Raw genomic sequence first — 27,277 nt, forward strand, 5'->3', positions numbered from 1 at the left:
TATTATTCATAGTTCAATAAATGTGATTGGTAGGGGAAGGTCCTTAACACATTGACGAATAGTGAGGTTTATTAATAATAAATACATTTAAATAAATCAATGTTTTAGTACTGCTATAGCAGTAGTGTCCCATTACATGAAATATATCATGTACATATGACAAAAGTATTATAGTACCGTTATAGCAGTAATACAATTTTTTTTATTCTCAGCATACGTTTTGTACAAGTATATAAAACAAACAAATACAATATAAATAAAATAGATTTCCTTAATTTACACCAAATATTATATAAAATAATAAAAACTGTGATATATCAAATAACAGAAATCTTATGCATGTAATTAATGATCCTATGCTGATTTTCAAAACATTTACCTGCAGAGTGGTACAATGCATGTTTTACACTGCAAATGTGTTTGTTTCCTTTTGTTTTTGATAAATTTCTTACAATTTTTAAAATGTATACTTGTTTCTTAGAACGTTTTTGAGTACTGAGATAGGTTCTTGATAGTGGTTATTTTTTAGTACTGGTTTACAATTTTTCTCTTTTTGATTTAAATAATTCAGTTTTTGCAACTCTAGGTGAAATTTGCAAAACATTTGTACATAAAGTTTATAAGTTATAATACCAATAAACACATTTATTATTATCATATATAATTCCATGGATATAACTTACGGTTTAAATATAATTATTAAGGAAAATAATGTAGTTATTTCTAACTTTTGGGAATTAAACATAGGGACAGTACATCTAGGTCTTTTATATTCTAGTATCATTGAAAATACCGCTACAATAATGGTAGTATCTCTTTTCAATCGGTTTTTTGAGTATTGCAGTATTCAAAGTGTGATGTAGAATATTACCAATCAACAATACTGCTATAGCAGTACTTATTCATAACTGTCTGTCAATATGTTAAACATATTTAAAAGACAATATCGGAAAATTGATCTTACATCACGACCATATAATATCAACAGAAGTTGACAAATGGGCGTATTAAAAAAAAATAACTGTATTCAAATTGTTAACCTCCATTAATTTAGCAGTACTCTGGTCAGATATATCTGATTATCGAGTTTCTACTGCAATATTTTTTTTTTTTTCAATCAGATACCTTACAACACTGATATTTGTATTTTTATGGATTATGTACACGAGTAATGGAAAAAATAAACAGGTATAACAGAATAAAAACAAAATATATATTTAAACATTTTTAAATGCGGTCAATTATTTTTTTTAATTTTCATTGTATACCAAAATAAACATCCGCATACAACAGAACAACAAAATACATAATTATATAAAATAGTATACACGAGGAAAAATGGTATGTAGTATATACATTAAAATATTAATTAATTTGTATTTATATAATTTAAAAAAAAAAAATAATAATAAAATTTTTTTAATCTAGGTAATAAAAATTTATGAAATTTGGGTTAGTTGTTTACAAGATCACTATTTTTATTTTATCATTGTATATATTATAATAAATACAAAATATATATCAGATCTGTTGGGTAGCGAATAAAAAAAAAAAAAAAAAAAAACAATTATGATACAAATTACAATAATATATAAGTACGAATTTATTATAAAAATAGCTTCTAGACAAAATTAATTAATACTGAATGCTAATTATATATATATATGTTTATGATATGAATAAAAGCAGTTATTTTTGTAGGTATTTAATATTTAAATTAATTAGTCTAAGAAAAAATGTATCACTATTTTGAAAGTTTACTTATTACTCGAATCAAAGCACCATTCTCGTCTTTTAACCTCTGATTTTCTTGGCGTAACTGTTCCATTTGCTGTAAAAATGAACAACATTAATCATAAAAAAGGTCATAAACAAATTTTGAATATTTAAAGAAAATCAAAATAAGCTTTCCACAGTAAAACATAAACATTGTTAGGTTTAGCAATAATCAAGCTAAGTTGATAGTATACTATATAGTATCTTGTATATATCAATTAATGCAAATTTCGCATTTCTTACAGCTAAGCATTTAACTGATTAGGCATATTTATTTTAAAATAAGGTTTCAATGTGAGAACAAATCACAATAATAAGCTAAAAATTAAAATCTAAAATAAATAATACGTAAACAAAAATAAAATTAAACAAACAATGTTTTGAAAATAACTACATAATGTTTACTATTACAATATCATTTAAGAAACAATTTAAAAAATGAAATACACTTAGATTATCACTAATAAGTTAATATGAAGACAAAGTTATGCTGCACATGTCGTCTCAGTAATACACTAATGTACATAAGAGCAAATTTATGTATGAATCAATTTTGCCAGTTTCAATAATTTGATAAATTGGCCTATTAGACTAAGAATATTATCCAGAGCATTTCATAGGCATTTATTGACAAATTAATTTTATTAAAGTGAGCTACCTATATGAGTCATATAAATGTTCATAACTTGCTTTTAAATATTTTGATAGGTCAATTCAAATACCAAATAACAAAATTTATACCAAAAAAATGGTTGGTAGGACAAGCTAGACAAGTGGGTAGTGTATTAGTGTTAATTATAGCGTTGAGATTTATAAAATAAGATCATTGAAAAGCTCAAACAAGTTTTATACACTTTTGATAAAATGAAAATCAATTTATTAGTAGACCAATTGGAATGGGAATTTACAAACACACTGAGCATAAAAACAGCACACAATCATGACAATTCAATGTCGCACTTTATCTACATACATAAAATTAAAAAAATGAAGTGTTCGCATTATCAGGTATGAGTAAGTTTAGAAACGACTCTGGTAAGGGCTCTGTTCTCAGTTCGGAGCCGTTCATTTTCTGCTTTCAACTTTTGCAATTGCTAGATAACATAAACTCAAGTATAAGCTCTAAATATTTTCTAACACAAATAGCAACATGGATGGATAATAAGTCTATTTTTATTTGTAGACAGGGCTAGACATTTTATTTTGTTTTAATTTTCTCCATGGCCCAAAAATTAAAATACATAATTACTTTGAGTTCCTCTTCCATCTCGGACAGTTTTCTCTCCATAGCCCGCCTTTCACGTTTTTCCGTTTCCGATAATGTCGTGCTTTTTCCGGCCTGAAACATTCAATCAACATAAAATTAATCACAGCTAAGATTCATTTGCAGTGGTAAATAATTATGTTTCTTACATTGGTCGACTGTTTTTCTATAGTAATCTTGGCTTCTAGTAGGTCTTCTTCAGTCTTCTGTAACTGTCGCCTCAATCGTTCGTTATCGACGACTACTTCTTCATACAACTAAATCGAAACGGAATAATGAACAAACAGGAAATTGTGAAACGCGACGAATACTCACAGCTTTGTAATCGATTTCGCCGTTCTCAGAGCACGAACCAGGAGAATTTGCAGCGCTACTGGGTTTACTGTCTTGTGATGACGATATTGAACCGAGCCGCGACGATGGACTCGACTTAGTATCCCCGCCACTCTGAAACCAATAAGAAATGAGTAACAACAGTGAAATTATTACACGTTGCATAAAACGCTAATAACGATGACACATGACCACCGATCGATGGAGTTTTTGGGATTTCTCAAAAGGGCGGGTATAACAAGCGCTTACAGAAATTTTTCTATGGAGAGGGGGAAGCAATCTTCAATATTTCTATTGAATAAATAATAATAATAATATTATACAAAAATATTGACACGTATCATGGCGGAGATTAAAATTCAATTTTTTTAAAGAATAATTACCAATGTCGTTTACCAAAATCAATAAAATGGAAAAAATTACAATTTACATAAGTTAAAACACAATATGCAATAATTAGTTAACGATCTTTTGTCGTATGTGCAATAACGTTATTTTGATGTTTTTAAATGTTTTCTACAGTCAGTTATTTATAGTCATATTATAATTAATAATAGTAACAAAATCGGATGTCTTGATATGTTTAATTTTTAATTTAATGAAGTACCACAATGGTTTCATAGCTATGAAAATGCCTATGACTATTTTACACTAATTGCTATGAATAGGTACTTTATTTACATTTTTAATATTAAATAATTATTACAATTTGTATTATGTCAAAGTTAATATTTAACTTGTTATTCAAACCACTATTTTTTTTCTAGTGATCTTTATTATATTTATTTATTAAGTAGACAAAAAACAACCATCTTTGAATATTTTATTTGATTTTAGTCCTAATTAAAAATTCAGATTAATTATAATTAATTAAATGTAATTCATCTAATTTCAATTATGTTTACTTTAAGACTATTGCAATCCATAAAAAATCAATATTAGGACCCTAGCTGTACTATGCTCTAACTACCAAATTAGAGTTAATATTGTTAGTAAGCAATACCTGTGGTTATGATAGTATGATGGGGCCTAAATGTATGCTATAATTTCTCCGTAATCCTGCACTGGTTATGGATCGACTATACAGATCATGCATTTACGCGTAAAACTGATAAGTAGATCAGTAGATCACTCGTAATATTATAAATTATAATGGTGTCGGCTATTTTTCTGTACTTGGTGGAAGTGATAAAATCGATTTTTCTTTTAATTTAACTATTATTATATTTAATCAGTAATATACAAATCATCCTAAAAACCACATAAACACATTTTACTTTATTATTATCCTGCGCGTTTAGCTCTCGCTTACCGCGTATCCCTCGGATCCGTAACTCTTACTAGACGCCAACGATGTGGACGAGTCAAATCTGGACAGCGGACTTTGGTAGTAGTTTCGTTTAAGGGAGGCATGAGGGTGTCGGGACGATGACGAGATGTGTGAATTGCGGGAAGACGAGGAGGCGTGCGAGTGGAGCGACGACGACGGGGACGCGGTCCGGCCGGAATATGATGAAAAACTGGGAGACGACGACGACGGGGTTATAGTTAGGCCACCGTACCCGGAAGCGGTGCCGCCATAAGTGGACGTGGAATATGAAGGAATGGTGGACGAGTAGGACGACGTGCCGAGATAGGGCGCGGACAGGCCTAAGGACGAGTACATGGCGCTGTTTCGGGACGGAGAACTATAAACACTCCTAGGCCTGGCGTAAGACGAAGAGGATGATGACGAGGATGACGGTCGGGGCTTCCGGATATTGTTGGTATAAGAGCTCATGGCGGATCTGTGAGGTAAGACACGGCTGCGCGGGATTTGTTCACCGGCGGACAACGTGCGGCGAAGTACTAAAGTCTGAAATCACTGCACCGCGGCGAACACTGGCGCAGAGCAAATAAACGACGTGTCGCGTGGAGCCGAGGCCGACGTACATATTATAGTGACCGTGATCTATTTTCGGTCTAATGAAAAGGCCCGGTTTAAAAAACGTGCCCTTAGCTGCGACGTATAGTACGCGGCAAATTATTATACGATTATTGTTGTGGACGTTTACGATGTACGACACCAAACTTTCGAGTGGAAGAGGGAGAAGGGCCCCCTGTGGCCAATGGACGACAAAGTGGTGTTCGGGGTAATAATAAAAACTTTTATTTTAGAAATCGCGCATGTATTGTTTTTAATTCGTTTAATACGGGTTTGATTTGACGGAAGCCAAGTTTAAAATAAAAATAGAATTTTACTACGGAGAACATTAGCTGAATCGAAAATAGAATTGCATACATATGTATGCAATAGAGAAGGCGTTATTTGACATAGGACTGACTTATTGTAGCCGTTCTAAATAAATGATTGAAGGAAAACTAAAAGTTGCCAAAAATATCAAACGACACATTACTCATTAGTCAAACTTTTCACCGTACATCCAAAAACAATAATTGGAAAAACCCCAATTTTTAACTATTATAATAATTTTTTTTTTACTTCATTAAACTTGTTCTACATAGATAACTGCTGTTATGACAGCAATAATATAATGACCGAAATATTATCCTATAGCGTCAATAGGTATACAAATTTATAAAAATTTTACCTCTCCGATACTATCATCGGTACCGCCACAAGAAGAGGTGTCTTGTCTGTCTGGATCAATTTCATCCAAATCAACGTGAACTACACCGGTAGATCTTCGTTTTGGCCTCTTCCTTCTTTGTATAACTGCTTGAGTGGCTTGATGATTGCGGAATTCATTTTCTTTATCTTGATCTGTTTAAAAAGAAAAACATCAAATAACTATATTAAAATCAATAAAATTAAAATAAAATCCTACAAGTAAAAATGGAATTCGAGTATCTGACTATAAACTCAATAAACATTTAATAAATTATTCATTATTTACACTTAATGTGTACTAAATTAAGTAGCTGCGAAGCTAGAAAACAAAGATAATGATGAGTTGGATATTGGCCAGAATTTACATTCAATATTTATATATATACGATGCACCAATGACGTCTTTTAAAAGTCATGTAAACTTAAAAAAATCACCTTTATCGTCAATTTCTTTAGGTGAAGGACGCCTTAATGGTAACGTAACAGTTGTGTCTGCACTAGCATCAGGAGCTGACGGAATGTGTGACTTTATTGGAGGTTTTGGAACGGCTTCATTAGATCGGGCATCTTCAAGCAAAAACTGTAAAAATCAATACAGGCATATAAACATGTAATTAAAAATACCTAATAAAATTAAATTTATAACAGAAACACATCAACACAGTGCAAATCGCGTTGTTAGACATAGCAAAAAATAATACAACTCTAGAACATTTCAAATCATCACAAAACTCACATAATTCAAACGGGACCATAAATTCCTTAACACACGGAAATGTCAACAAACCTTGCTGCCGTTTTCGACCCTAAGTCTCCAAGACGGCCTTCGTTCCAAACAGCTATCTGGCATATCAGACGGAATATTTCGGGGCAATGGAGTAATCGTAGCCGTAACAGTTACATGCTCTTCTTTTTTAGCCTGACAAATTATTAAACTAGATAGTAATAATGACGTATAATAGTATCTATTAATCTATTGTTTAAAGAGAGTAAAAAAGTAACATTCCCAAATCATAATTTAATATTACGTACAAAAAAAAAAGTAAATCACTATTATAATTCCTAATTCTCTCAATAATTCGTGAAACCACTTATTTACAATTATATTTGTATAATATTAAAAAAACGAACTGATTAAAAAATAATATTAAATACTGTTTACAGTGATAACTGATTAGAATATTTTGAAAATAATGATTTTTATTTAATTAAAAATATTTAAAAAAAATTTTACTTGATCAAAATGTTAACTCAATTATTTTATAGTGTATAGTGAAAACACTATATGCTTTTTATTAATGTAGGTATAGCTTATGCTATAATACTTTTCTATCCAAAGCCTAACATAATTAAATTTGAATTAAGTTTTGAAAATATTGTGTTCTAATTAATATTATTAAATATAAGTTATAAAAAGATATTAATATAAATATTAAAAAATTATTCAAATTTTGCACTGCTTTAATTTTAAAATAGTTTTTTTATTCATAAGTCATTTATACATTTAAGTTTGGTAAAACATTTCTAACATGAAAAATGGTTTTATGGTTCTAAAATTAACATGGTAGATGTTTCATTACATTATATTTATTTTTATTTGGAACTAAAAAATGGGTCATAAGAATATTGAAATTTAAAACTTTCAATATTTTGGCAAATTTTCAAAATTTTAGTAGATATTTGAACAACACAAAGTTTTACAATTTAGTTTGTAAACTAAAAATGCTTATTATGTTTAAATGCTTATTTATAATGACTTATAAATTAATACATTTTACATTTGTAGTAATGATTTTGATACAGGATAAACGTGTGAAATCTAAGATAGTGTATAACTTATAAATCGACAATAAAAATTAATTGTGTATTTACTAAATATCATAAAAGGATGGCTTTGTTATGAAAAATTAATAAAAAAATCACTAGGGAAATTCATAAAATAAAAATTATACACCTGCAGAAAAACTTATCATAATGAGAATAATCCTAATAAACAATGTTCTCTGTTTTGTAGTCAATATTATTAAAGTATAAATATCTATATCAGAGGAAAACACAAATACACAGAGGACAAATCAATAACCCATTATTTAGAAAATCTTTAATTGAGGATTTTTAAATTATAAAGATTAATGTGATAAATAACGATGATGTATATATTAAATACATTTTTAATGTAGATATATATTATACATAAAAACTGTTAATAGATCATATTATGTTTAAACTTTACCATTAATATACCTAATAACCACAATCCACATGTATTGTCTATCTTGCATATGTATAACATAACAAATTTGTGTTCAGAGGCATCCATTTTGTATTTTGGTTTAATGTTATAGATAAATTTATCTATTATTAAACTAAAAAATATAAACTGTGTTTTATCGTCAGTAAAGTTTGCATATTTTTGCTACTTTAATTTTATAGATAATTATAAGAATTTTTAAATTTTAATATTTTACAAAATATTTAAAAAAAAAACAGATAAGTTAATACAGATAATAATTTAACCTTTTAATTTGATAATAGGCCAATTATACATTAACAGGAAAAAAACAATTATATTACAGCTATAACTCAAAATGGATGTTGGTAAATGTAAAATTGTTATGTTGTATGTTTGTAAGATGGAGACAGTACATTCAAGTACCACATTCTTTTTAGGCAGATTTTCACTATATTGTGTTGTGTTCAGTATGTTTAATGTTATGTAAGTAACACATAATAATCATTACATACATGTTGAATATTATATTCAACACAATATAGTAAAACAAACCTTTAGTTTTTATAAATAATACATTATAACTGTAGACAAAATAATATTATAACTAATAATGAGCCAGTGTTCTTATAAATTTGTTTAATATATTATTAAGTCACAACTATTCCATAAATAGTTTTGTAAATCTGAAGACAGTATTCAATATATTAAGAAAAAACCCCAGGGAGTCACTATTTTATATAATAGGTGTCATGTGTTCCTTTTTATTGAGTAGATTACTGCAATAGATGTGGTATATTTAAATTCAATGGTTAATCATTGAATAGGTACAAAAAAAAAAAGATTCTGAGCAGAGATGGACAGCCTATATTTCGAAGGATATTTTATTATAGTATATTTATAATTTATTATTTTACTAGTAATACCTACTGTAGATTGAATTATGCTTCGTAAAAATTAATCAAATATTTTACTAAATAATAAGACTTATAAGCTTATTTATATAACATTACTAAATATCTTTTATTACATTTTCAGTCAATATAGACCTTAGAACTGTTGGAACGATATAAATACTTTAAAACTAAACTTAATATTTTTAAAATATTAAAGTTTATCACAAATAATAAAATATGGAATGGCAAAAAGTTTTAAGTCTCCTATAAGTTATATTTTTTAAATTACAACAAAATAACTAAAATCAGTATGGAATTTCAATATATTATACCTAACATCATGGGCGTAGGTAGGAAATATTTTCGGAGGGGTTTTTTGTCTAAATCTATATTAATATTGTAAAATTATGAATAATTTATTTGTATGTATTAAATAAATAATACAATTGTTTTATTTAATTTCGGGGGGAGTTTGAACATCCAAAACCCCCCTTTACCTACGCCCATGCCTAACACAGTCAACATTTTAACTTCGAATATTTAAAAATTATTTATATATATATTTTTTAAATTACTATAAATATTTTATGAGGATCTTTGTATTAAATTTTCATACTTTTGACAAAAACATAATTTTTTTTATAAATATTTATAAAAATAATTATTTTACGTTTAAATATTTATTGCTGTTCATGTTCAATTTTTCTTATAATTTCTTAAAAAGAACTTAATCTCTTCAATATAATAGGTAATATAAATATTTTATGAAATTTTTCAAGTCAACATAGTACAATTAATTATTTATTTTAGAACTAACTAGATTTAAATTTGCTAACTTTCAACTTTCACTTTCAAAGTTAAAAATTGAAGCATTTTTACTGTTCCAAAACGTAGTAACAGATACAAAAAATACAATGCACACACACACATTATAATAAAATCTGAATCAATACATTTGTTGCTCCGCTCAGAATCTACAACATTAATAATTAATATTATACTCATAAATTAATCTTTAAAGTATAAATAAGCAGATACATCCATAACACACTACACATTTATATATGTGTTTATTTTTGTTATTTTATAAAACCATAAATATAAACTATAAAATAAATATAATTCATATTTGATATGATGCATGTAAAATGTTTTTCAAAATTTTAAATATTTATAAAATGTTTTATTTAAAATGCTCATAATAAATTATCATGACAACTAAAACAATTTTTGAGAAATTGTTTATTATTTTTTCAAACATTAAATATTAAAAAGAGAATCTCATGAAATAGAATGTACATTTTTGAGATTTTCACAGCTTATCAAAATACACTTCTAACACTTAAAAAAAATTGGAATTAACTTATTTTCAATATTTTTTAAGCTTTGTAAGAATAATATAACTTGTAGAAAATATTGTATTACATTTTTAAGATTTTTGGTAATAGATAAATATTTTAACTACATAATGGAAAAAAAAACTTTTATACCTTGAAAATGTTATAGAACAATCTGGATTCAATTTTTTTACCACAAATCGTCGTTAATATTGAAATATTTATTTCTGATATGAACATTTTTTTCAAACAAAAATTAAATATAAAATCATAAAATTACCAATAAATACATAGCTCTGTAATGTGAATAATATTACAAGATTGAACGTATATTTTATTTTTAAATGGAAAAATTTACTATGATTGCTAGGATATACAATTTATTAAGTTTTACCTGATTTAAATTTACAATTTCTTGAAGAAAAACTAATAGGTAGTAAATATGTTTATAAACAACCATTTTACTTACTTGTGGTGTTCCAATATTGTTTGTGGAGTTATTATTTGTTTCTACTTGGTGAAAGTTGTTTAACTTGCTTTTGCCGGTATCCTGATTTTTTTGCTTAACAATTTGTTCAGCAGATTTTAGTTCTTCTAGAGTTACTCCTTGAGTGGAACGTCTAGTTTCTCGAACACGTTTAGCATGTGCTTTTCGTTGAGTTTCTGATTCATCATCTCTAACCGGAGGAACAAATGACCTAAATAAAAAAAACATATTAACGTAATTATTGAGAAAATATTATAAACAAATATTAAACTAAATACACAAATGCACAAAACAAATATTGATAAATGATAATGTAGTTAGTTTAAACATATAACTCAAATTTTATTTTAAACATAAATAAATTAATAAACATAGAACTTGGAATCCATCCTATATTTATATTTAAAATAATTTACTTACAATTTCAATAGTTGTGTATTAATTAATAAAAATGTTTTAACTATACTTTACAAGTATACAATATTAGAGCATTTAAATTATAAATCCTTAATATTTTATTAGCTAAAATTGTTTGGTATTACTTTATTTTAGCTTTAACTAAGAATGTATTAATTACAATGTTTAAATTAAAAAAAGTAGGTATCTACCACACAAGACTCAACTGTATTGTAGAAGTTGAGTATATCTCATATTAAATATATGATATATATATTAATAATGTATAAATATAATAATATATATTAAATATATTACCTAATAAGTTTACTTGATTAAATAGTGATTATATTTAAATAGTTAGTATATTATTATATAATAATATGGTAAGATGAATTCATTTTTGCCAAGAATATAGAATTTATTTTATTATCTATTATTATAATAGTGTATACTCATATCATATGTTATAACAAAAACTAATGACAAAACTAAAAAGTTAAGTTAAGTTCTGAGTATTTTTCTATCTGTGCACAAATACAAAAAAAAAACACACACACACAGCACTGTAAAATCATTACATTTATCAGTTGCACTCAGAATTTAGGATAAAAATTATAAATATTATACAAATATATACTATATAATATTATAATCAGGTTTTATAACTCAATAGGTTGGTAGATAGTTTAATTGTTAATTAGTAAAAGTATTAATAGACAATAGTATAATAAAATAGTTGAAATAATGATGGATGAAAATGTTAATCTTAAGTTATTACTTTTTTTTTTATGTTAAACAACTTTGGTTCTTTCAATTATTATTTATTATTACACTAAAATTATTTACTATTAAAATAATGTTATATGTGTTCATTAATTATTATATAAAACTATTATGATTCTAATATAATAATTAATAACTAAACATGTAAAGCCTAATAAAAATTTTCAGTTAATAATAATTTAATATTGGAATTATTATAAATCAACAATAATCTAATATCTATAATTGGATTCCAAGTTCTGGTATATTTAAATATGTCAATAAGCAGTTGTCACAGAAATAATGTTATTTCATAAACCAAACAATAGTATACAATTTTCAAGGACAAACTTGAAAAAGTTTTTAAAGATGTTCCCAGGGACTATTTTATGGGTTGTTTCTGATTGTTTCTGTTGCATTTGGAGACCACTGATAAATGCTTTGACACCACTAATAATATTAAACATAATTTATTGCTAAGTTTATATTAAAACTAAAAAATATAATTAGGAAAATTTAATAGATACAGATTAATGCATTACTTAAATAGAACATTTTTGCATAATAAAGCTGAATAAAAACTTTGATAAAAAAAAAAAACAGAAATTTCAATTATAATGATTACACAATTAGAAAATGAGTTTTTATTTATTTAACTTATTAAAATACCACATTATTTTTTATTATTTTTTATTTACATACACATTAGAAACATAATATAATATAATAGCATAGTCAGGATTTTTCTTTGGAAAGGGGTGGGTTAATTTTATTATATAAGGCTTTAATAGATCCCTCATAAGATTACTTAATAAATATTAATATTTAACTTTAATATTATCAATATAAATTAACTCTATAAATTGGTTACATATATCTTTTAAGGAACACTAAACCATCAATTTTATTTATGTCAGTTTAAACTTAGGTACCTACCTAATTCAAAAAATACTATGAATTTTAATGAAGTTATCATTTTTTTTAAACCATATTTTGAAATATTAAATTTAAAAAATATATTGACAAGGACCAACATATAAAAACTTATTAAATATACAATCTTACTTACAAAGTATTAAAATTCTCATAATTCTTCACTTAATTGTTGTATAATAATTAATAACAGTTTGTAATTTTTGAAGAAATATTAAATTAATATTATTTATTAAATATCTATAAAAACAAACTAATATATTATTAGATGTGTAACCAGTATAATTTTTAGAGACTTTTTAAAACTAAATTTAAGAACAAAAGTAGAATACTAAAATAAAAAAACCCTAACAATTATATTTAGAACTAAAATCTAAAATAAATAATATAAATATTACCTGCGAATATTGGAAGTTGGATGAGCTGTTTCAGTTGAATTCAAACTGATCTGTGCAGTTGCTAAATTTGTTTGATCGTCTCTAAAATTACTTTTGTTCCGCCTAAAAATCAAAAGAAATGTTGAGTAGGTGTAGTACAGTTCAAAAACATATACCTTCTAAATTCATTATTTCAGAGATTACAACTTTCCAACATAAAATATTAAAATATTCATATCATCAATTGTAAATACCTTGAGAGAGGTTTTTCCTTTAATGAAGCAGTTCTCATAGGAGGTGAAGCACATGCTGTAGATGGAGAAGGATGTATAACTCCCCACAAGTTACCTTTAATTTTAGCACGTAACTCACAATAACGTCGATAAAACCTGCTCATATACAGACACACAAAGCGTGCAAACAAAATTATGTTAATTCACACATTCTACATTTTTAATTCAAACATATATTATTAGTAATTGTGTACATAAAATATGAATTTGTAACCACATAACATAATAAACACTAAAAATAAAATAAAATTATACATTAATAACTCTAAATTATTTGATACCTTAAACACTAAACAGACTCATAAGTCCACATGTGTTGTCTGCTTTGTCTAATTATCACATAACATGGACAATTTAATAATTTGAATTATAATCAGTAATCATGTATAAAAATAGATTGTGAATATATTGTATCTTAAAAATTATTAAATTGCCATAAAAACAATTAATGTGAAATCTTCTATATAATTTTAAAGCCTAAACATTTATATTTACCCAAAATTCAAAATTTTAAAAGGCCCAATTGAAAAAAGAAATATAGAAAATATTTCTATACCATGTGTAGAAAATGCTAATATAAAAACGAGTGAAAATTTCAAATATCTATGAGTCATATATAAATAATGACAAATTCAATTTTTTGAAAAAAATTTAAATACTATAAAATCAATAAATTCATCACTCTATTCAAAATCTAAAATTTCAAAGAATTAACTATAAAAATATTAAAGAAAAGAAATAAACGAGCATTTTAAAAATGAATTGATTAAAATATGCGTTAAAAATAAGTTGTTGCTAAAAAAAAAAAAAGAGAGAAATATGTGTAAATTTATTTAAGTGTATAAAAGTTTGTTTACTCATAAAAATAAATAAGTAATGAGATAGTTAACATTTAGTAATTTATGATATCTTATGAACAATTTATTTTTTCTGAACAACTTTCTAGTAAAAATACTTAAGCAAAAACTTCAAAACAATTTACATGAACTCGACTAAAATATATTTTTAAAGCATGCATAATATTAACATCTTCCATTAAAAATAATATAATTAATAATTTTATCTTTCATCAAAATTGTGAATAAGCACAAGTTAATTGACTCATAATAGATTTATGCATTTCATTAACTTATTATCAATTAATAATAAGAATTGTAGATTAAATCAAATTTATAATTTGACTTTTTTTTTGTATTAATTATGTTTACCAGTTTAAAATTAATTTTTATATTACTGAATATTTGGAATTATTGAAATGCTTACAATTAATTTACATGCTTTAATATTTAATAAAAAAAAAAAAGACAAGCTTTTAAATTCATTTTTTGAAAGCTACTATGAATAAAAAAATAAAATACTAACTTTTCATCAGATTCAAAACTTTGTGTTCTACGCAAAACAACTTCGGGAGGTTTTAACTCATTATTATTGTCTGATGACGGGATAGTAGGCTGTTTGAATTCTTTCGTTGTAGTTCCTAACAATAATAATAAAATTAAGAATTTCTTTATTTCAACAAGGAATGTTTAATAAAGAAAATGTTACCAATACTATTTTCCGATGGCTGTTGTTCAATAGGTGTAAGTTGAATTTCAACTTTTTGATTTATTGTGGGGTCATCCTTAATCTTAATGTCATCTTCTTCTTCTTTAATCACTCGATTTCGATCTAATACGGTTTCTTTGTCCTTTTTCAATGTTGATTTGTCATTACCGGATAGCCTGCTGATTGAAGATCTACATTGATTTTGTGATACAGAGCATCCAACAGGAATACAGAAGCAGAACACATAAAAAACATGCAAACACAAGCAAAGAGTAAAAGCATAAAAAAAAAAAAAAAAAAAAAAAATAACAATATTAATAATAAAACAAGGTAGAAGAACTAATCTAATTACCAAAAAACAATTCAATAGCGAAAAAGCTATAACTTATTTGCTACAACTAACCTTCTTTTTTGATTCTGAGAATTTGATAATTTATTACTTATCAAGTAATTTTTATCTGATGCATCTTTATTTTGAGAAGCTTGTTTCTTTTTTAGTTCATCTAGTAAATCTTTCATTTCTTCATCAGAAACATCAAATGCTGTTTGACCCTTTGAAAAATAAAAAATAGAATTGAAGTAATTTTCATACGGCCAAAATATTTACAATAATATAATACCACAAAATTTTTCTTTTTCATATTACAAAAATGTTCAACTAATATTTCACAAGCTTCTTTTTGACCCCAATATGCTGCTGCGTGTAATGGTGTCCAACCATCATAATCTTGACAATCGACTTCTGCACCAGCTTGAATAAGAAGCCTAATAAAATTTGTCATGAAATTCAATCCACTGATTAATATTTGATTATTTTTATAATATATTACTCTAAGACTTTGATATATCCTTTGGCAGCAGAAACATGTATTGCCATTGCACCAGTAGTTGCATGAGGCGAATCTTTAAATTTACCAGTATTAATCCATTCTCGAGCATCTTTTAGCATCAGTCTCTCTTCTTTGTTCCTTGCTTCATCACAGTCAATGCCTTAAAAAAATATATATATTAAAAATATTTGTATTATACTAAAAATGTGATCAATTTTTATTTACCCATATCTCTTAAATGTTGTTCTAAAAGTTTTCTCATATCATCAGATTCTGCAATGTCAATAGCTAGTTCTTGGTCACAATTAATTGCTGATACGTCTGCTCCGTGTTCCAGTAAATATCTATAAATAAATAAATTTTTTTAGAATTTTTATCTTCAAATTATTTAAATTACACTGGAAAAATTTCACTTGTACAACTTAATCTAAATAAATTAACAAATATTAAATTAAATTATATTAGTTAATTTATTATAATAAATTGTATTGATAAATCATAGCTTAGTTAGGTTTGTATATTATAAATTATATAGTTTTCATTGGTAAGGAAAAAATTTAGTATCAAAATAAATATTTATATATTATTGTTGATTATAAATACTATTAGTACTAATAATAACCAATGATATAACCTATAGATTATAGCAATATATTTAATTTTAGCTTGTAAAATTATCAGTGGTGTTCCCATGAATTTTTTTGAGAGTATACTATATCATCAAATACGCATGTATTATGGATTTATGGGTATACGCAGTTACCCATAATATTGAAAAAAAATCTTGAGAGTATACGGCGTATATGTAGTATACCCTATGGGAACACCCCTGAAAATTATATACCTAGATGTACAAACATTAATTTCAAGAGATCATAAATAATAAATATTTGTATTATGTCTTCGAAAATTTCAACATTTTCTTCATATTCATTAATAAATCTATAAGAGATTTTTAATTAAAATAGAAGAGAGATTATTTATTATGTTTTAGAATATGATAACAGACATTGTTTGAAACTCTTTATGCCAAAAATTAGATAAAAAAAAAATAGAGATTCATTGATATTCTAATGTAATAACCTATAGCATTTCTTGTTGAAAACATAATTTTTTTAAAATGTATAAGCTATGTAAAACACAGAAGCAGAGCCAGCTGGCAAAGTCTACAAACACCACAGAGTTGCTTCTAACAGTAGCCACAATCCCATTTTTAAATCAGATTGTGAAGAGCTGTCTAAAAATAACTATGACTGATGGCCTGTAAGTAGTAAATTTGCCATTCGAATATTGAAAAAATACAATGCAAATGTTTAACATATTCTATGCCTCTATGATCCAGAAACTCCAAACATTTAAATAATTTATAAGTATCGAAAAAAAAGTATGTTTGAATAAAAAAAAAATCAATGGATATGTTACATCATCCTTAACTTTATACAGGAAATATACACTTTAATAAGTACCATTGTCCATTATTAGTTTTAACTCAATACTAACTTTGCAATGCTAACAAATCCACAAGATGTTGTTGCATGCAATGGTGTCCATCCTTCTTTATCACCTCTATTCACATCAGCTCCATGTTCAACCAAAAATTCAACCATATCTAGGTTATCATCAATACAAGCCTAAAATAAAATGTAAGATAACAATTATACATAAAATATTAATAGTATGTTATTTTATAGAAATACAAGTTATTCTTGAATGTAGGTATAATGAAATCAATTATAAAATTAATTTTGTACACTTAACTAGAAAATGAATCAATAACTTAAGAGTAGGTACACTTATAAAATACACTAAAATCAAACTTAATCATAGAGGATATAGGTAATTTTATCCCTGTTTAAAAAATGTATAGTAAAAAAGTTAAATATAATATACTAAAATGTTTTTTTTATAATTTTATTTGTTCTTAAAGACTTTAGTCCCCCCTCCAAAATGCATGTATTATGCATATGAATTTTCATACCTTGTCAATAACAGCCAACTTTTCATAAAAATAAAATTACCTCAAAACATAAAATATAAACATGCAATTATTGCAGTTTTACTACATTGAATCTGACAATCAACATGTAAGGGATAGTTATTTATCAAACCAAATGTGATATATAGTTATTGAATATATAATCATAAATTTTTTTTTATTTTTTTTTTAAGTAGTTTACTTTTATTTAAAATATAATACTTAATAAAATATTTATACCATTAATTTGAAATATTTTAAAATTAATTATAATGTAAGGGACTTTATAAACAGGTATGTAGATGCTTAAGTGTACAAATTATTATAAGAGTTTAATTTATGAAGGTTAAACTAAGTATAGAACATTTATTAAACTGAAATTAATGAAATAAAAGAATTAGATATCAACCAGAATAAAATATTTTAATAATAATTGCAATAATTTAACATTATTTAAATGAAGTATTATGTTATGTATTAGAGTAATAATGATTTCAATCTAGTATTCAACTCAAAATTACAAATTTTGGAGGATTATTATTATTTTAACATATAAAAGGGATTAACAATAGTTTAAAATATTTAAATTATTTAGAAAAAAAAATATCCTTGTATTTAACCTACATAATGAATTTGAAACCTTTTCAGTGGTGTCCAAAGTTAGTTGACAACACCAAATAGAGCAAGAATGAAAATCTAATTAGGTAGGTGTAGGTCAATGCTGTGACCATAAATGGACAAAATAACATCAGATAAGAATTCAAATAAAATATACAGAATACAGATATACCTAATAAACTTAAAATTTGATTTTATGATATAGAATAATTAGAATATAAAACTAATTACTACATTTCTAGAAGTTATGGATTATAGGTAAACATAAAATATTACTTAATTAAAATAGTTACCTAGCAAATTGCACAGTATAAGTTAATATTTAAAACTATTAAATTACAACAAAATGTATGGAATTTTTTGTTGTGTTTACATAGGCGCAAATAATATAGTAATATACAATTATTGGTTGAATGAAATTTACAAGTCTTGTTATATTCTGTGGTCTTACCATATTCAATACAATAGGATTAGTGAGTTCTTACAGAATAGGTATTGAAGTGTCAATTAAAATATGAATCATCTAAGCCATCATTACAATTATTTTCTTATTTTGTTTAATGAACACAAACCAAATATATATTTTAGGCACTGATTAACAGTTTCCAAAAATTACTGTATATTTATTAGTACCGCTTTGAGACTAATTGTGCAAGTCATGACAGTTGTTAATTGTTCTATTTTGTTTTAAACTCATTTTAAATCCATTCATGCATAATTCCTTGGACTACCTACATATTAATCTTAGTGCAAGTATGTCTGGAAAGAAAATAAATGAATGCCTGCTTAAAAACAATTTTAATTACCCAAATATTTTTAACATTCCTATAAATTCTACTCTAATGAGAAAACAATTACACAGCAATTTAAAAATTAATTATACAACAAATGTCAAGCCAAAATATAATTTTAATTGTATTTTAACTATAGGAACATAGATTAGGTACTTCTCTAATACAAAAATATTGAATACCTTATGGTGCCTATTATTTGATACCAATCATAAATTCAATATAAATGTAAATATTATTACACTAACTAGAGATAGATATACCTAATCAACATGTCTTGGTTAATTATGATTAAAAATTACAAATAATAATAGATTAAACACGTACGAGATAAGTAAAAATCTGATTACCTAGTTAAAACACCAAACACGTCTAACAGAATGTTATTGTGACGGCAGCTCCTACCTGATGCAAAGCTGTAAGACCATCTGCATTAGCAGCATTGATGTCGGCGGCCAAGTACAGCAAGCTGTTCACCTCGTTCTTATCGCCTGACGAGACAGACGCTAGGAAAGCACAGTCGATGGGGAACGACACTGTCTTGATGTTCTTGCGGGAGGGCGACTCTCGGTTGGTGTCCGATTCCTCCCATCGTTTCAACTGTTCGGCTCTCTTGAACAACGCCGACATAGCGACAACTGATCGCGCCCTGCCGCGTCAGGCGCGAACAACGGCGGCCACCAACGGTCGGTCGGCTCCGTCTTCGGGAACAGAGAGCACCGACTGTGTCAGACAGCCGCGGCCGAGCGCAGGGTCGGCCACCAGGTTCTCGCGAACGACATTACAATATCCTCCTTCGCGGACTTGCGCGCGCTTGCACAATCACGACGACCGGAGCGAGAGCCGTTTATCGTCGAACGCACCACAGTCCTCGCGCCGGCTCGACGGTTGTTCGCACAGATCGCGGGTAAAACGTTCGAGACTGTTTCGAGGGTCACATCGGCCAGTCGAGCGATCGACGCGGATTTCAGACGACGAGAATATCGGACGACGAGACAGAAGACGGTGGACTACTGTTGTACAACTGATGGTGGACCACTGAAGCTGTTCCTAGTTGTTGCCGCCTGCCGCCACCACCGCTTAGCATAGACAGAGTTGTTGTAGTTGTAGTAGTAACTATTATAGTAGTACTAACTGTAGACTGTAGTAAATAGTAATAGCGATGATGGCCATTATCAGTAAAAAAAAAAAATAATACACACGCACGCACGCACACTTGATTAATGTGAGTAAAAAATTAAAATTATAAAGGTAAATTAATCAGTGCTGTCGGGCGCGGAAAATAATATTGTCCCCGTCGTGGTCGGTTTTAGCACCGAAAGTCCGTAATTATAATATTTACTATCTTTATTCGACGAGTATTTCGGCTGTAACGTGTAACGCGACGTTACTACATACTGTCTGTCTGAGTCGTGGTCGTGGCGTGAAATGTGAATGGCGGGCGGGAGGGCAGGGCAACGTACTGTGGAGACCGAGCGAAAATACGGTATTTACATTTTTACACCGAGCAGGTACTATTTTTAGGCCGAAAACCAAATGAGCCAAAAATGTTGGAACATATTTTTTATAATTTTGGCATCTATTTCCATTGTGTACGGTGTTTAATTTTTATATCGTTCTAAATTTTATATTAACCGTTCACCATCAGTAACGACGAAAAAAAATAATACTCTTGGCTTCTCCTTTCTTAATCATCAATATACCTGTTTAGTTAAGCCTTTAGGGTGATTTCTATCTCTAAATGTTGTTTTCCATTTCAACATGTACCTACTATGTATTGTATTGATCTATAAAAACTATTTTAAATAATAATTCTTCAAACTTTTGAATAAAAGAAAACTGATAAAATATTGCAAACATGTATGCATATTATCATTAAGAATTCTGAAATGTTGTTTTAAATATTGTTAATATAAAAATGTATAAATGACAAAACTTCATATAATAAAAAATAAAATATATATATATTTATTGTAAAAAAATCACAGTTCTAACTTTTAATTTAACATATTTTATAATTTATACAACTATTTACATTATAATTAATACAATAATGAAACAATTAAAAATAAAAGAGCATATTAGGTAAAAATATTTTGCAACAGTATTCAATTAAATTTTAATTTAATACTTAAATAATGTACTTTCCTGTGGTAAAATCAATATACCTATAATTTGGATATGGACTTTATACACAGTATTAACTATTATGTACATCTATATAATATTGAGATAATTTATAATAAACTATAAATTGCTTTTGATAGACATTTTAAATACAACAAAAACATAGTACTATATTTACAATCTTATATGATGTACTTTGGTAATGTTTGACTTAATTAGATTGTTAAACTAATGATAATATTTAAATAATATACTATATTTATTAAAAAACAGGTATTGTTGCTGTAAGTTTATTATTAACATCATCATCCAATGTAAACAAAACCATAAATGAGAGAAACAAACTAATAGCTGACAGAAAATGCCAAATATCGTGGTTATCATAGAAATCCATAAAGGTACATGGAGTGTTATACGTTCTTGATTCAGCTGCGCTTAGCTACATTATATAGAAGAAAATTATAAACTATTTATTTTGTTACAGAGATAAAAATTAAAAATACTTACAGTCCATGAACTTGATTTATGCACATAAAAATACAATGAGGCAGACCAAAATATCATAGCCAACAAAATATATAGTAATGGCCAAAAATGTAATTTTTCCTTTGATATTAACTTCATAACAATATAAAATGATAGATACAGAATCAAATTGACCATAAACAATATCAAAAGGTAATTTCCAAAATTACCAAACTTTATGATCCAATGACTTATGGCCAATCCCAAATTAATTAAAATTCCTAGATGAACATGTTGAAAAATTATTATAGTAATAAATTATATTTTGAAATTAATTATTTATGATTTACCAATACTCAATAAAACCATGCGGTTTGGATACTTTGGTTTACATGGATTTGGTGCAGTCATTAAGTGATTTAAAAATCGTTTTGGTGTTTTTTTATCTAATTATACAATAAAATAATTACTTTCAATCAATATATTATTTAAAAATTATATTATAGAATATTTTACCTAATTTCCACCTGCCCATATAGTATATTTGTGCAGATAACCAAAATATCATTATTAAATGTAAACAAGTGAAGAGCGCAAAAAGTACTGGACCTTCATACATTATACCAGTAAGACCAAGTATAATAACAAATGCCAAAACACCAAACACTAAATAAGCATTCGCATTGATGTCAGGATGTCTAGTTTGATAAATTTTGATCATACTTAACATACATATAATGTACATAAAACTTGTATCTAAAATAAATTATTAATAGATATTAAATTATAAATAAAAATACATTTTCAATATTTATAACTATTGTAAGTAATTACCAAATTGAAAATTGGAATGATTAGGGCATACATGATAACAAGCACTCATTAACCCTTCCATAGCCAAAGCTGATCCCATTGCATAATACAAACCACAATGATTAGGAATACCAAATTTCTGTGAAATAAAATTTTTTTTTTAGAAAAAATCAGTCAATTATGAAGCTACAATAATTACTTACTTTATTGGGAATATTCGCACATTCTCGTTTATATGTAATTAAAATGAAAAGAAGTCCAAAAAATATATACCCAACATTTGAAAATATATGATTAAAATCACTAAATTTCCATGGCCCTAATATAAAACTATGCGAACACAGAAAATTATAATAACACAAATCTTGATTTCCAGTTTCATTTAGCATCTATAAAATATTTAAAACACATTATTTTTTTAATGAATAAAGAATTAAATACTATTTACTTTTTGTGATGTAAAAACTAATTGAATAACAGGCAATGAATAAAATACTGCTACTGTTATCAAATTCCATACATATAATCTAGATTTGGCTTTTAAAATTCTATGATCTTTTTTAGATAAATCACTGACATATAGACATGCTTTGGTTCTGAAAAAAAAAAAATGCAAAACAAATGTTAAAATAATTAAATAAATTATTCAATCATTAAAAAAATAATTGTTTTCAGCATCCTTTTAATGTTCAGCTGTTAAATTTAGTATTCCATTTTTAACAATTATAAAATTATTTTTGAATACACAAATTCACATTTAGTCTTAGTTTTGTGGTTACATTTTTATTCTAGTGTATTGAAATTTAATTTAATCATTACTCATTAGTCATTAGTCATTAGTATTAACCAATATTTATATAAATTTAAACATTTTATTTTTTTCGGCACAAAAGAAAGTTCCATTTGTCCTGGAGAGATTTTATTAAGCATAAAATACAATTCACTTTTAATACAATTTTTGTTTTATACTCACACATGTCACATACTCATTTTTAAAAATAATATAGGATGGGTTGAAACATTATCTTGTTTTTATTTGTATACAATGTAAATATAGCCAGTTACCACACAAAAACTATTTTTTGATCTAATATTTAATGACAGAAATAGAATATAATAGGAAATTCAATCATTTTGTAATTTTTTTTTTTATTGTGATTTAATATAACATTACCTAATCAAATCTTTCCAAGGTTCAGGTGACTTTAAAATGTCAATATCAGTCTCATCCAAAGATGAATCATAACTCACATTATCAGGTTGAACTAAAAAATATTAAAACTAAGATTATAAAACAATTCAGACAATACAATTTTAAAAAATCATTCAATATTTATTGTAAAAACTCTCAATATATCGAAATTAAAAACAAATATTAAATACATACTACTGTCATATAATATATATTTGCAGTAGGTATAACAAAAATTAATCAATATTGTATTTACTTATTTTTATCGTTACTTTTGACATCCACATAATTTATTATTTGGACTGGATAATAATAAAATAAAAGATAATTATTAATATTAATGTTATAAATAAGTGAAATGTTTATAATTATTTATTTTTCATTTCTGGGAATTCCGTATCAAAAGTAATATTTGTATTTAATTTATGGATTAAAAAAATTAATAACTTGTTCTTCTTAAAATCTTAATTAGAAATTAATATCTAAATTCGTATAATCATATTAAAACATTTTCCAGATTGGGCCATGCAGTGTCAGATTCAAAAGGGGAGACGAACGCCAGCCTCCATTACAATTACATTATATTTGTATGGCTCAACATTAAATCCTAAATATTATACTTAAGAAAATTAAAATATAATTTATATTCTATTTGAATTATTGTGTATGATGTATAGATCTATCACTGGGCCAAGAATATAGTGTGGGAAACTACTTTAAATAAAATCAGATCCTTATAACAGAATTTAAAAATTAGTTTTGATTTAAATTACCATTCAAAGAGCAACCCGATATGTAAATAAACTATGTATAGCTATTTATTAATTTATAAACTATAAAATAAATTACTCTAAATTTTAAAGTGGTATCCTTACTATTAACAGGGGTAGAACAAATACTAGTTGATGGTTCTTCTTGTATGATATCAATTGTTTTCGTATCATCACTATATAATTAAAAACAATATTATACCATTTAATTTAAATTGAAGTGCAATAAACTCACCTTTTAGTATGATAACAAAATGTGGTAAACACCAAAATCAAAATAAAAATCAAAATTACTATTAAACAATTGATTATTTGATAATTAAAATCAACAGTTGGTTTCACCACAAAACTAATGCTTTTTGTCCTAGAATTTGTTGCTTGATAGTTTCCTTGATGACATGCTGAATTATCACTATGAACTACAAAAACTATAAACAATCCAAGTGGGTACTCATCTTTCTAAAAAAACAATATTAATACAATTAAAAATCAGATATTATGATCATCATTTATGGGGATATATTAAAAAAAATAACTATATTACTAGATCAAACAGTATAATCTTTTAAAAAATAAATTTTTTATAGTGAATATTAGTTAACTATATTTCAATAATATACATAGTACATACATTAAATATAAAACATTAATATACCGATATAATAATGCCGCCAGTTTTACTGACAGTTTGTCGTAAACCATCATATTGTACTGTTTCTAGTGAGTCAAAAACTGGACACTAAAAATATAAATAATAGTTTTTATGTTAAATACATTTTAGATACATTATTGTTTAATTCATACCGATGAATTTTGTATTGACAATGTCATACATATGACATCATCAGATTTAACATGCAGTAATACCATTGAAGCATTTTGTTTAAAACTATAATAATAATACACTGGTTCCGATGGTGATAGGTTAAATGACACTTCTTGATTTAATCTTAAACATTTTAATTTAATAAGTAAGAAATGCATGTATTATAATATAATAACATAGTTAAATAATAGTTAATACTTACAATACATTAAAGGATTTTTGAACATCCAAACGTAAAATGAATGTGACATTTTGTATACTGTTAGTTGATACACTTACAACTATTCCACTTTCATTATTGGAAGCACTTAATAACGGACATAATATATGAGCAGCTTTGTAATATCTAAAAAGTCCAACATTTGAGTATTTAAATAGTAATTTATAAGTTAGAATATTGGATATCATAAGTAGAGCATATGAGTCAACAAAATAGAGAAATCAACAGACATTTAAAAAAATGTTTTGGGTTAAATTCTTATCATGTTGCAAGTTGCTGGATTTGTAATTTAATACATACTTTATTTCTTGTTGTTTTTCTATGTATGGAAGTTGCCATGATATTACACCAGAGCGGTGTCTTACAACAACTATTAAGGGATCTACAATATCATTATTTTCTGGCTCTATTAGCGTGACCTTAACTCTTGGGGGCTCAAAAGTTGAATTCTATTAAATAAATAATACAATTCAAATATAATTTTTAAATAAAAAAATTAGATAGTTAATACACTTACCAACATGTAATCATAAAGAAATAAATATGAAATATTGTTGTTGATAATTTTTTGGTGATTTTGTGAGTAATTTCCCTTTAACACAATAGGTATAAGATCATTAGACCCATACCTTACAAATTCTTCATTGAATAATTCACTCCATACTGATGACAGTCCAAATAAAACAATGAGTATTGGTTTCCACATTTTAATTATATGTAAACAAATATTTAGTAATTTACACTATTGTAAATTGTAATTGAATATTATATTTGTTTATTTAAAATGTATGAATAATTTTTGATAATTCCATCCTCAATTACACCAAACAATCCACGAAAAACTATAATTTTACGAGTTTATATTTTATGAATATTGAGAACAATAGAAAAATTGTAGTTTAAATCACAATAAAATAATACAATAATACATAATAATATTTACATTTTCGATTTCAAGTTTAAGTCTGTTATCACTTATCAGATTATTTGAATAAACCACAGCTGATGTCATATAAACATGATTCATTGCGGATATGGATATAAGTATGTATATATATATATAAGGTCTACACTCTACATTCAACTCTCGACACTACAGTAGTACAGTAGGTGCCTATATCGTACATTACTAAATATTATGGGATTTATAAAAAACAAAATTAACATTTAATTCATTTAATGTTGACTTATTTAATTTATCACTTTTTGTGGATCTAAATTTGTATGTAAATATTAATCAATTTTTAATAATAATACTAATAATAGTAATATTAAGTTATATAATATTATGTAGGTAAATGCTTTGTTTTTACATTAGGTAACTAATATTATGTTAGGTCGTGATGACTCTATGACTATTGCTATCGAGTAGCTATATTAATATAATCATTAATTATTCAGACTTCG

The 27,277-nt window shown here is 26.1% G+C and overlaps 2 protein-coding genes and 1 long non-coding RNA gene across 11 annotated transcripts; 1 reads left to right on the forward strand and 2 right to left on the reverse strand.

Annotated features, from left to right (window-relative positions):
- Positions 1–1,191: 1,191 nt before the first annotated feature.
- Positions 1,192–20,625, reverse strand: LOC132918626 (protein phosphatase 1 regulatory subunit 12A). 9 transcript variants are annotated; one of them, XM_060979991.1, is made up of 20 exons: positions 19,863–20,625; positions 17,574–17,704; positions 16,299–16,417; positions 16,074–16,233; positions 15,864–16,008; positions 15,647–15,795; positions 15,244–15,419; positions 15,061–15,175; positions 13,660–13,794; positions 13,427–13,528; positions 12,447–12,545; positions 10,917–11,145; positions 6,772–6,903; positions 6,420–6,564; positions 5,965–6,137; positions 3,356–3,487; positions 3,190–3,297; positions 3,026–3,115; positions 2,750–2,870; positions 1,192–1,831 (listed from the first exon to the last, which is right to left on the reverse strand). In XM_060979991.1, exons 1-19 carry the CDS (start codon positions 20,085–20,087, stop codon positions 2,781–2,783), a joined length of 2,655 nt encoding a protein of 884 aa, XP_060835974.1. In that variant the 5' UTR covers positions 20,088–20,625; the 3' UTR covers positions 1,192–1,831; positions 2,750–2,780. The 9 variants fall into 9 exon arrangements, with proteins under 9 accessions (XP_060835974.1, XP_060835971.1, XP_060835973.1 ...); XM_060979988.1 differs by having other exon boundaries at positions 15,244–15,434; XM_060979990.1 differs by having other exon boundaries at positions 15,244–15,422; positions 19,863–20,623.
- A 189-nt stretch (positions 20,626–20,814) lies between these two features.
- On the forward strand, positions 20,815–22,203 carry LOC132918632 (uncharacterized). The gene is made up of 3 exons (XR_009660525.1): positions 20,815–20,943; positions 21,858–21,982; positions 22,069–22,203. It is a non-coding gene; the product is annotated as an uncharacterized LOC132918632 (long non-coding RNA).
- On the reverse strand, positions 21,408–26,828 carry LOC132918627 (SID1 transmembrane family member 1-like). The gene is made up of 15 exons (XM_060979998.1): positions 26,388–26,828; positions 26,171–26,319; positions 25,853–25,996; positions 25,629–25,773; positions 25,480–25,563; positions 25,060–25,283; positions 24,930–25,000; positions 24,037–24,127; positions 23,311–23,458; positions 23,066–23,251; positions 22,884–23,001; positions 22,566–22,805; positions 22,400–22,495; positions 22,092–22,330; positions 21,408–22,023 (listed from the first exon to the last, which is right to left on the reverse strand). Exons 1-15 carry the CDS (start codon positions 26,574–26,576, stop codon positions 21,847–21,849), a joined length of 2,301 nt encoding a protein of 766 aa, XP_060835981.1. The 5' UTR covers positions 26,577–26,828; the 3' UTR covers positions 21,408–21,846.
- Between the last annotated feature and the right edge of the window lie 449 nt (positions 26,829–27,277).

This window comes from Rhopalosiphum padi, chromosome 1 (assembly GCF_020882245.1).
Source record: "Rhopalosiphum padi isolate XX-2018 chromosome 1, ASM2088224v1, whole genome shotgun sequence".
Taxonomy (NCBI): Eukaryota; Metazoa; Arthropoda; class Insecta; order Hemiptera; family Aphididae; genus Rhopalosiphum; species Rhopalosiphum padi.